Source organism: Camelus bactrianus, chromosome 16, assembly GCF_048773025.1.
Source record: "Camelus bactrianus isolate YW-2024 breed Bactrian camel chromosome 16, ASM4877302v1, whole genome shotgun sequence".
Taxonomy (NCBI): Eukaryota; Metazoa; Chordata; class Mammalia; order Artiodactyla; family Camelidae; genus Camelus; species Camelus bactrianus.
The window spans coordinates 14,247,909-14,260,575 of NC_133554.1; the positions used below are offsets into that span (position 1 = coordinate 14,247,909).

General features: G+C 32.5%; 1 protein-coding gene across 2 annotated transcripts in view; it reads right to left on the reverse strand.

Annotated features, from left to right (window-relative positions):
• The window catches only part of MED13 (mediator complex subunit 13), an 84,228-nt gene that overhangs the window by 11,998 nt on the left and 59,563 nt on the right, over positions 1-12,667 (reverse strand). For both annotated transcript variants that reach the window (XM_074342693.1, XM_074342694.1), the window contains exons 17-23: positions 10,222-10,383; positions 7,209-7,432; positions 5,514-5,703; positions 4,074-4,536; positions 2,587-2,806; positions 1,772-1,963; positions 1,392-1,615 (exon numbers count right to left, since the gene is read on the reverse strand). In XM_074342693.1, the coding sequence (XP_074198794.1) occupies positions 1,392-1,615; positions 1,772-1,963; positions 2,587-2,806; positions 4,074-4,536; positions 5,514-5,703; positions 7,209-7,432; positions 10,222-10,383 (1,675 nt within the window). The remainder of the gene's footprint in view (positions 1-1,391; positions 1,616-1,771; positions 1,964-2,586; positions 2,807-4,073; positions 4,537-5,513; positions 5,704-7,208; positions 7,433-10,221; positions 10,384-12,667) is intronic.

Below are 12,667 nucleotides of genomic sequence, written 5' to 3' on the forward strand. Positions count from 1 at the left end.
GAATATCGACAAAAACCCCCCACACTTCTCAGAACAAATGACACTGCTGTGTTTTCTGCATGTATGTCCTTTATTAGGCAAGTACATAAAATGAGCACTCGATGGCTGAGCAACAGGAGCTACCAATTATTGAGTACTTACTATGTACCAAGCACTATGCCCAAACAATTTACATGTAATACCTCATTTCATCCTAACAACCTTATGAGGCAGATAAAATTATCCTCTTAATTTTACAGAGAAGCAAGCTATAGCTCAGTTGGATAAAGTAATTTTCTTCAAGATCACACAGCCAGCGAGTAGCAGAATTGGGATTTGAAATCTCTTAACCATCATCTTACTTCTACTTTCAGTAAAATGGCGATACTATCTGGCGATACTATCTTTGTACAGGAAAGGTAGTATTATTCTTTCTCTATCCTCTTTCTCATTCTTCACACGTAAGTATACTCTTTCCAAAGCTTGCTTAATTAGCACAACTATCCCACTTTTTAAAAATCAAAATTATGTCAAGGAAGTAAGATAGGAAGTAATGCTCTAAAGGTTTATAAAATAGTCAATAAATCTTTATAATCGATAATGTAAAATCAGTGTTTCTATATTCGGTTTCTTCAGCATCACTATAATCTAATAATCATTAAATACTTCTACATGTAACCAATTTCTGAACTTAAAAGAACAGAACATTTATTATGTAATAAAATAAAAGACAGAACTAAATCTTAATATTGAAAGTAGAAGCCTTTCAGGTTCTCTTAGGCAGTGTTCACCAGCCCTGAAACATGTTATTAGAAGTGTCTATTAAGTGGTAACTCAATATAAGGCTCACCTGTTGTGACCTATTAGTTATAGTTTCAGAAATAAATGGTCATGATATCTAACTACTATCAAGAAGAATTCTGAAAAGGTCACCATTTTCAGAAGACACTCCAGCATTTAAATGGTAAAATTTTCAGTCAACAATTTTAGTAAAGGAAGTTAACTCACTCAGTTAATTAGGGACTATATCTTAGATAGTACTTGAGAAAAGTAAGTGTTCTGGGATAGTAAAATATATAAAATTAATATATTTTAATTTGCAGAGGGCTTTCTAGTTCCATGTTTCAAAATCTGTTAGACTAAAATCATTACCTCAAGGTTTATTACATAGAATTTGGGGACTTTAATCTCTTTTGTGTATGTAACAGAGATTAATTATTTTTAATTCTCTTAAATGATACAATATAAATATTCACTACAAAAGAAGTGAAAAGCACCCACAATTCCAAGACTTAATATTTTAATGAATATAACCTTCCAAACTGTTTTCTATTCAATAAAAATCAAACATAATGTATGCATGAACTTTTTTAATGGGATGGTATAATAATACATTTAAGGAAATAAAGTACCTATTTGGGACATCAATGTTAATGATACAAGTTTCTAAAAGTTCTCCATATAGATCTGTGCAAGATGCAAGAATCCATCTTTGATCATGTGATAAACAGTAGCCCACGAAAAGAACATTATACTTCTGTCCAGCTTCTCCAAATGTTTCTCCTAGCTCTGTCTGTTTATCCTTCACTGGAGCCAGAATAAAAGGTGGTGTATAAAGTCGAATACACTCTGGTCTCTGTAAGATACAAAATCTTTTATTGAAAATGAGATATATTATCTCTACTCATAAGATAATTGGAATATGAGAGCTAAACATAGAACTGCTCTTAGTTTTGCATAAAATCATAAAATTTAGTTATTCAATAACTTTGGTCATGGAAAACATACTTACATCAGGACTTTTAAGAGCAGTTTCCATGGCTAAACCTGGACCAAAACCAGTCAATGTTTTCACATTGGTTGATGTTGGAAGTGGTCTCCGACACTGAGTAAAGGCCGAAAAAGCCAGGGATTTTAAATGCTGGGTATAGATTTGTCTATCTTCATGCTTCACAGGTTGCAACAGGTACTGACAAGGAACAATCTAAGAATCATAGACAAATATTACAGATGTTAAATTTTCAACAAGAGAATAAAAAGGACTGTGGGTCTAAAACTCTAAGAACTTTTATGAGAAAATTTAAACAAACCCTAATTAAATTGATAATCTAATGAATTATATTTTTTATCTATTATGTAGATTTTTAATAGTCCATTTACTAAAGGGTTATGTAAAAATCTCTAAACATTTCTATATTGCAGTTATGGTGATTAATTCTGCCATTAACCAGAATTAATTGTTGTAGTCTATAAAGAAACAATTCAAACTCTGCAAATAACTTAATATGGGGTAGCTTCTACTTTTACTTGCAACTTGTCTTATTTAGAACTCTAGCTTATATAGGACCATGCTCAATTTTCCTATTTAAGCTTATAAATTTAAAAATTAGTTTATAAAAGTAACAGAGGGGAGACATTTAACGTACTTAATGCATTTTTTTATCTTTTAAAAACTCTCTTAAGATTATAATATCACTTAAAATAAAACCAGTAAGATAGAACTTGACTTTTAGAAAATCAGCTGAGACCTAGAATTGTATCCTTGAAACTTCTGTCAACATCAAACTGTATTGTATAAATTTAACTTGTAATATTTATCATTCTTACCTGTACAGAAACAGTACTCTTAATATGAGGAGGCAGAGTCTGGACCATTTCTAGAAAGCATCGAAGTAACCCCAAAGTCCATACATTAGAAGAATTAGTGCTCTCATCTTTATTTTCATATGTAAAAGGATCAATTATATAAACAACAATTGCAGGTGGATAAGTGATTGCATGTGAATCACCATCTGTGGGGATGCCCACTTTATCCCGATCCATTGTGCTAAAATTAAAAGTAAAAATAAAACAGTTAGAAAAAAGTTGTGCTGTACCTTCTTGAAATAGCATCAACGCAGGTTCTTAACACCGTCTCCATCTTTTTTCTTTTGTTAGTGGAGCAGGGGGGAGAAGGTGGTTGAGAACCTCATCTTTCTCTCCAAAGAGAAAGGGAATGGATATCTTTGTCTTCCAAGAGAACCATAAACATTCACAATTTCATGGTGTACAACCACCCTCCGCGTTAAGAGGTCTTGCATTAAAAAAGAAACAGAATCCTTAAAACCACAGAGTATCAGAAACTTTAAAGAGCTTAGTGCTTATGTGAAAAAACTGAGACAAAGATAAGGTAAATGAGCTGTCCAAGACAACAAAGCTGACTAGAAGCAGAGCTAGACCAGAAAGAAACCAGTTTTCCAGACTTAGTCAATGTTCTACTAAATTTTTAGAATATACACATTCATTTCCTACTTCATAACTTCATGGTGCATGAGCTTCATTCTTTGACAGTAATAGGATTTTTTTAAAGTCCAAATCTATTTAGATGTTCAAGATGGATGGATCTAGCTGGGTATTAACAGTTTGTTTTTAATCGCATAAATGAATATAACTATGGGCAAAGCTGCATCCATGTAGCTGACAGATATAACCAACCTCAGGCTAACTTAACCTATAAATCAAAATTCATAAAAGGAATAAAATGAGCTGTCCTGTTGTCATTATAAATAACTCAAGTGTTTGAAAGCACTCTGTAAAGTGTGTAATGTACATTATATCCTACTGCTCCCATTTTATAGATAAGAAAACATGCTCAAAAAATGTTAGATAACTTTCCTAAAATGACACAGCCAGTAACTGACAGAGCTGAGATTCAAATCTTGGTATGATTCTTATGCCTCTTAACAGGCTCATTCAATAGTGACTTCTAAATCACTGAAGTGATTCACATAGGCAAATCTACTTGACAGTTATGTCATAGAACAGACTGAAACATCAAAGGACAGTTGGACTAAATGGTTTTCAAGGTCCAAATTCCCACTCTGAGATTCTATGATAAAGGATTCTATATAAAGACTTCATGAAGAATCTTCATTATAATTTTATAGGTAAAAAATTCAACATTATACAAACTGAAAATTTAAAGATAAGATCAAAAAGCTCTTTATGTTCTTATTTATACAAGAACATAAGTTTATATTTATAAATAAATCATGTTTTAATCATGTTATAAATAAATCATATATTTCTTTAAAGATTAGTATACTTAAATATACCTTTCAGACACATCAGGATGTGGCTGAGTGGGAAGTGAAGATGACTCTCCAGAAATCCCAGGTGTCTGTAGAGCTGATGATGGTTGCCCTCCTAGCTGGCCATTCTGAACTGTACTCGCTTGTGTAGACATGGACCCTGCAGCACTACTGTTCATGCTGCCAAAGGGTGGAAATGAAGGTAGTTTATTTGATGATACTCCACTATTCAAGCTGGAGGATGATGAAGATGAAGTTGAAGTTGTGGTCAAAGTTGAATTAGCTGTGGCAACTGAAGAAGACATGGCAACACCTGAAGTCACTGTCATAGTGCTGTTTGCTGCAGATGCTATGCTGGCAGATGGAGTATTAGCATTTCCAGTATTTGTCATCTGAGATGGAGTAATCAAAGACTGACTTGTAGGGGCAACTAAATTTGGCTGGGAAAGTAGAGAGCTGTCCAATGGCTGGGAAGCAAGATAAGGACCTAAAGATAATAAAAACAGGCAGGATATTTAATTCTTTATTTCACTGGGTGGTTCTTTATTTATTCTAATATATAAATAATAATATCTAGTTGATACTTTTTTGGTAATTTCCCTCCCCTAAGTTGCTTGCTAACAGTACAGCAGATACTAGCTTTCTATTTCCCCTAGAAACTTCAGAAACAAATTTTAAATGGAATTGAAAAAGTAAGCCAGTATTTTCATACAAAATAAAGAAATGGTTTCCATGAAAATATAATCAAGTTCTATTTCCTGGGTATAATTAATTAAATGGAAATAACAGTACCTAGCAAATTTTCATAAAACCATTCAAAGATATCCTAAGTCACAAAGTGAATAAATACAGACTATATTGGGAGCTAATTAAATATAAAATGGATGAATGTTATCATGGGGTTCAAATTATAGGAATGTCTAATGAGATTCAATGCTTTGTTTCTGTGTCTCTTTGGATTAAGTATAAAGCAAGTCCGTTGATATTTAAATTCAAGGGTGTTAAAAACAAGTCTTCAATAGCTATCATTTTCCTAGTTCCAAAAAAGAACTGCTTGTTGGTGTTGTAGAGGTAATTACAAGTTGTTTTATCTCTAAACCATTAACAAATCAAGAATCTTAATGTTAAGAAACTTAAATAAAAATACAAATTCATCAGACCCTAAAGAAGCCACCAAAATTTTTTATAACCCACAATTTCTTCCTATTTGATGAGATCTCTATTGCAGCGATCAACAAACTTTTTCTGGAAATGGTCAGAAAGTAAGTATTTCAGCTTTACAAAGTTACAGTCTCTGTTACACTACTCAGCTCTGATCTTATAGCACAATGAATAGCCACAGATAATTTGTAAATAAATAAATGAGCATGACTGTGTTCCATTAAAATTCTATTTACAAAAAGCTGGTGGACTGGGTCATACTTTGCTAACAGTGGCCTTATACAATAAATACAAATTTAATACCTAGGTCATATCTGCAGACTTGTGCATAAAGCTTGAGTTTAGAAAATGCTTCATTGTTACCATCAGCTGCCTGAGAAAACCATTCTGCTACCAACTTTTCCGATAGTTTCTTTGATGCAGTAGATCCAACTCTCATGATTCCATCCGTCAACAGTCGAGAAATAGGTCTATGTTGACCCAATCGACAGGACTATAAATATACATGTAGAAATCAGAATTATTGAGTTTATTATAGTTTTTAATATATATCATAAAATAAAGCATTTAAGTTATTTAAAATAAGCTTTATCATTTTTAGTTAGCATTTGGAATAAAATTATCAAGGGTGAAATGGTGCCATAGGTCTTTTTACATTAGAAATCCACTAAATTTTAATCAAAATTAAAATATCTCCAATGAAATAAAATAATAAGAAGGGCCCTAGAACTTGTAGTCTGAATAATGAAAACCTGCAGAATATAGAAATGTGAACATAAACATGCAGTCATTTTAGTTGTGTATCTATCCCAACTCATGTATGTAAATACATGTATCTAATCCTTCCTCCAATTCTGCAGGCTTTCAAAGACTTTCAAAGGCTTTAATAATCTAATATGAATAGTGACTCTCTAAAAGGTAACTAGATAAATGATGTCTCCCCAAACCTATTAAACTATGGAACTTCTTTCTGGGAAGATTCTGTAGGACTCGTGTTGTAAATAACATTCTTTGGAAATACTTACTTTTACAAATCACAGTACAGATAACCTTGTAATTAAATGGGACATAATGAGGAGCTTAACTAGCACAAATTAACAATTCATAAAATAAATTAAATTTCAAAGACTAGATTTCAAGCATTTGTGGGAAAAGGTAGATACTTGGCTCTTCGTAACCTTGGATTCCACATCCATGGATTCAATCAACAACAAATAAAAAATATTCCCAACAACAACAAAAGGGAAAGTTCCAAAAAAACAAAACTTGCATTTGCCATATCTGCAACTATTTACACAGCATTAGGTATTATAAGAAATCTAAAGATGACTTATAGTATAAGGTAGGATGTGTACAGGTTATATGCAAATACTATACCATTTTTTTATAAGAGACTTGCGCATCCATGGGTTTTGGTATCTGCAGAAGGTCCTGAAACCAATACCCTGAGGATTCTCAGGGATGACTTTACAATGAAGACTTTATGTTCCAGAGTACTTAAAAATTTTAATCACTGCACTCAGTGACGGATACAACATGAAAATTATAACTTAAAGATCAGCCAAGAATTTCAGAAATGAGATGGATCTTAAGAGACATCTAGCACAGCTTTATTTTAGATATGAGGAAAGTGAGACCTAGCATTATTAACTGAGGTCCTAGAGACTCATGACTAGAATTTTTATAAATGTAATTTTTTTCCTGGCCATTTAACAATGTTACCTTTGTTTCAGAGAAGGATTATCTTAAATGGTACATACATGCTCTCAATGTTTTTTCCCCAATATGGCGGTTTCCACTGTGACCCATGGCACACACATCTAACAAAGGGTCTGGGTCAAAGCTGTAAAGAATGTAACTGGCTGGTATGAGAAATAAACATCTAGTCTGACATCATTATTATTCTTTACCAGTCAACTGAAATGTCCAGTACATTTTATATATAAACATACAAATCATAAGGTAGTTTTAAAATGCCATCTCTTTTTAAGAACCTACCTCATATATTGCAGTAAGATCTCTAAAAAAGCTTTTGGCTCCATTTAACAAGGCTTCATTTTCTGGACATAGTACAACATAGGCTATATCTCGTTGAGATCCATAGGGTTCCAGCATAAGTCTCTCCCAATAAGGGAGAGCAAATGGAGAAAGCACCAGAAAATCAAAATCATAACCCAACAGAAACGTGGGGATTGGCAGTGGTTCTGGGGATTCATCAGTTCCTAGATAAGAAACAACATATTTTAAGAAAACATTTAAACGAGGAGTATGTCTTCTTATTTAAATTTCAAGAGTTACTGAAGTCAGTAGTAGTAGTAAAAAAAATATTTGACTGAAGGCAAAAATACCTAAAAGCCAGTGATTGAGGCTCTTCCAGTAAGGAATTTGCTAAAGAATCTTCATAAAACACATGACTTACCCCTTCACTTAAATGTAAAAACAGTAACTTGAACAAAAACTTATTAGTACAAAAGAAAATATGGGAGAGGAATTTTTTCTTAATTATATTAGTTTCAGGTGTACAACATAGTGATTTGATATCTTTATACATTATGAAATAATCACTGCAATAAGCCAGTTGCCATTTGTCACCATACAAAGTTGTTACAATATTATTGACTACATTCCCTATGTGTACATTACATCCCCATGACATTTATTTTATAGCTGAAAGTGTATACCTCTTAATCCCCTTTACCTATATCACCATTTTATTTTTAATAAATCTGGCCAGGGGAAAAATAAAACAACAAAAAATTAAAATAAATTAAATTTGGACTGGGAAAAGTCTTTTCAAGCATAACACAAAATCTGTCCATTTAAAAATTAATTAATCTAACAATAGATATTTAAAATTTTGGCCTAAAAAAACACTATAAACAAATCCAACAATTAACTACACATTGGAAAAAGAAAATCTGCAACACATGACAAAACGTTCATTTCCTTACCATATAAAGGAGACCTATAAATCCATGAGAAAACTATCAACATCCTAACAGAAAAATGGGTAAAGGATATGAGCAAAGTTCACAGAAACAGAAATACCTCTTATACATAAAGATGTTCAATCATTTAATTAATAGCAAACAATTATAAAATTTACTATGTGCTAGATAATGTTCAGGTATCTTTACATACATTAACTCATTTAATCCTCACAAAAAAGATGAGGCAGACACTAATATTAACCTCACTTTAAGAGATGAGAAAGCAGAAACGGAGAAGTTAAGCAACTTGTTCAGTATCACACAAGTGGCACAGGTGGAATCAGAACCCAGGAAATCTACTGAAATCCACCGTCGCAGTCTATATGATTCTACTTCTCAAACTATAATGAAATAACCATTTTCACCTCTACTCAGCACCCTAATGGCAAGGGTTTGGGGAAACATACATTTCATTGGTGTGAGTTTAAATTGATAGTTTAGAGAGTAATTTGGTAATATTTTAAAAATATACACATATGATTTAAGCCAGGGATTTTTGTTCATTACAGAAAATGTTGTAATGATAATGATGCCAACAATCCTTATGTCCATAAACAGTGGACTGGTAAAACTTCATATGTAAAGAATAGTGAAATATATTCAGGTATTTTTAAAAAAGCTCCATACGGACTGATCAGTAAAGTACAAAATTCTTGCATGTCAACTGTTTTGGTTTTAAAAAAAATGTTAAAACTACTAGTAAGTAGTTAAGTAACAGAGAAAAAAAATGATGAGTTGAAATCAAGACTCAACTTTTAGTAACCTTCAGCCCATTTTAAAACTTGTTTCCAAATTTCAGAATGTAGCTGTCTGCCCTGCACAGGATTATTATGGGGGGATGACACAAGTATACTCCACTTAGATGATTTCAACAAATAAAGGTTATCAACCCTAAGAATTCTTGGTTCAAAATCAATGTCTATCTCTTCATTAGTGTAGCAGCCCTGGTTCAGATCCAGCTGAAAGATAGTTTGCCTCAGGGCTAGACTTAAAGCAGTGAACAAAAGCCAGCAAATAGTGACAAAAGCCAAAAGATCAACCAAATCAAAAGTATCTGTCCCTCCAGCCTGCCAGGGCCTGAAATTCTTTCCAGTAGGTACTGAGGTCAAAAGAGTAGACCTGGGTTTGAGTCTCATCCTACCATTTGACGGGCTGTGTGACCTGATACAGGTCATCTCACCAATTAATGGTTTCCTTATCTGTGTAATTTGGCCCTTTGGGGGAGACTGTTATGATAATCAGTGAAATGATATAAAATGAATTGCACAATGCCACATGAATTGTGGGCAAGTAAAGAAAAACTGCAAGGATAAAAAAAAAAATTATTTAGCCATTAATAGAAGGATGAAAGAAAAAAAGCGAGAATCTGCTACTTCTGAATATAATGCATTCTAAAACCATGCACAAAAGTCAAGGATTTCAATGTTAAGAACTGTTATTCCAAATATTTTTCAAAAGTTCCAATTACACCCCACCTTTCAGAGATAATCTTCAATACATAGTTCAAGCATTTTGAATGTTCTTTCCATTACAGACCATAAGTCTGCTGTGTACTATATTGAGATAATTCACTTGCTGCTCTTGTCACGACTGATAATTTGTTTTTTGTTTTTTTCAGTGAAGACCTTGGAGCCTTTTATCACTACTATTCCTCTCTACTTTGTACCCCATTTTTCATTCAGTTTTGTAAAATGATAATTTACAACAAGAGTAGTGTTTCAGTCTTTTTTAAAATTTCTGGCCATGTGATTCTTCCTCCACGTAAGATCTTACTGGTCAATATAACATGTAAAAACAAATCTAAGTCAAGCTGTTCTTTCTGAAGTATAGCTGGAGAACCTAGTAAATTAAATGTTGAAAATGTTCAAAATAAGAAAAGGCTAGGATTGACCACGCTAGATTTAAGTCAAGCGTATGCCACAAAAACATTTAAGGAAGATAAATGTGCTTATTAAAGTTGAGCAAAAGAAACTGAGAACTGAAATAAAATAAGTCCATACACATTACTACAAATTACTTACCATAAGAGCCTCGGCCAGCCATTTTATGAAATTGTTGCCAAGTGAGAGGACCTTGAACTCCCCAAGGCCTTACTGTTCTTTTTTTCTGAATAGCATCCTGAAGAACTGGCTGAAGAGATAGGAGCATTCGAAGTATATCCTGTGAGCACTGCATACTCACATCTACAACCATTTAGATAAAAAAAAAAAAAGAATAACAAATGCTTTTGTCAACTCACAAAAAAATTTTAAAAAGAAATGTAACAAACCATTGTAAATTAACTATACTTCAATAAAAAAAAAAAGAAATGTATCTAGGGAAGTTCAGCTCTTCACCCCAGATTAAGCATCTGCCTATGTACAGAACTATATTAAGTTCTATCTAAAATGATCTATAGAAATGAGTTTTCTAGACATTTAAAACCAAGAAGAAATATAATAAAAAGTTATTATAACTCATCTCCATAAAAAAGTGATTCATTAGCTCATTAACCAATTTATAAATTAATCCAAAAAATTTTTTTTGCATTTATTCTGGTTATTTTTTGGTGCTTATAGGTATCTTACCTGAAAGAACTTCGTCTCACACAGAAATGAGCTATAAATTCATATAAATTATGAAACTCAATTAACATCACTTTGGTAAAATGACCAGATAAGACTGGTTATAATGATTAAAGTTTAATTTGTGAAAAACAGTAGTCTGTTACAACTCTGAAACATACAACTTGCAATGCAGAAATGACTTGCATTGCTGACCGACTATCAGAATGGATATAAAAGGTGGTGTTCTTACATGTCAAATGGCTTTTTTAAAAACAAATCACAAAATATTACTGATATAATTAATCTGTCCCCCTAGTATGGTTCAGTTGTATCACAGAGACTGTTTGAATATTCTGCTACATTAAATCATTCAACTTACTGCCTAATTTATTATTCTGGTTTTAATTCCTTATATCTAAATAGTGTATAGAATCAGAAACAATTTAATTTCATATATACTGCTTATTATATGTTTAAATAAACTATTATATATAATAGAATACTACATAGCCATTAAAAGTGGTAACAGAGCTAACTGAAATGGACTAATGACTATGACACTAGTAAATTTTAAAAAAGGTTATATATAAAACAATCGATGGAAAATATTTTACATAAATAGAACTATGTGTATTCATATGTGAATATTTACATAAAACAAAATCTAGAAAAAGTTTTCATTGGCTAAGGTTGCCTACCATAATCAAACTGGAAACTTTTAAAAAACATGTAACTACAGAGCTTACCCTGAGAAATTCTGATTTGGGTGAAGTTCAGACATCTGTATTTTGATTTTAACTCAGATTTCTCATAGATACTCTTTCATTCTTAAAAAAAAAAAATCCTGAAGACCCACTATGGGTCAGGAATTTTGCTAGCTGTTAGGAACACTGTGTAAATCAATTCTTACTCATATCTTCAGGGATTTTATAATCTTGTGTGGGAGACTGACATGAAAAAGAATATAATCACACATTATGACAAGTACCAGGTCTCTAAGCTGAGAACTGGTCAGAAAGCAATGGTTTTTAGAATATATAATGATTTTTAAAAGTGATTATGAAGGACAGACATATAGATCAATAGAACAGAAGTAAATGTCCAGAAATAAAACCTCACATTTATGGTCAACTGATTTTTGACAAACATGCCAAGACAACTTAGTGAGGAAAGAATCTTTTCAACAAATGGTTTTAGGGTAACTGAATATTCACTACAAAAGAATGAAGTTGGACCCCTTCCTTACATTATATACAAAAAGTTAATTCAGAATGGATTATAAACCTAAATGTAAGTCCTAAAATGATAAAACTCTCAGAAAAAAACACAGAAGTAAATTTTCATGATTTAAGATTAGGTAAAGCCTTTTTAGATATGACACCAAAAGTATAAGCAACAAAGGAGAATAGTACACTGAACTTCATCAAAATTTAAAACTTTTCTCCTTCAAATGACATATCAAGAAAGTGAAAAGACGACCCAGAGAACAGGAGAAAACATGTGCAAATCATACAAGATAAGGGACTTGTATCCAAGAGATACAAACAACACTCTATCTCAGTAATGAAAATACAAAAACCCTATTAAAAAATGGGCAAAGGATCCATCTGAAAAGACATTTCTCCAAAGAAGACATACAAATGGACAATAAGCACATGCTCAAAATCATCAGTCATATGGGAAATGCAAATCAAAGCCACAGTGAGATAACATTTCACATCCAACAGGATGAGTATGAAGCACGCGTGCGCGCACGCGCGCACGCGCACACACACACACACACAATGACAAGTGTTAATGAAGATGTAGAGAAAGTGGAAGCCTCACATTCCAAGTCGGAATGTAAAATGGTGCAACTGCTTTGGAAAACAGTCTGGCAGTTCCTCAAAAGGTAAAATGGAGTTATATGACCCATCAAGTC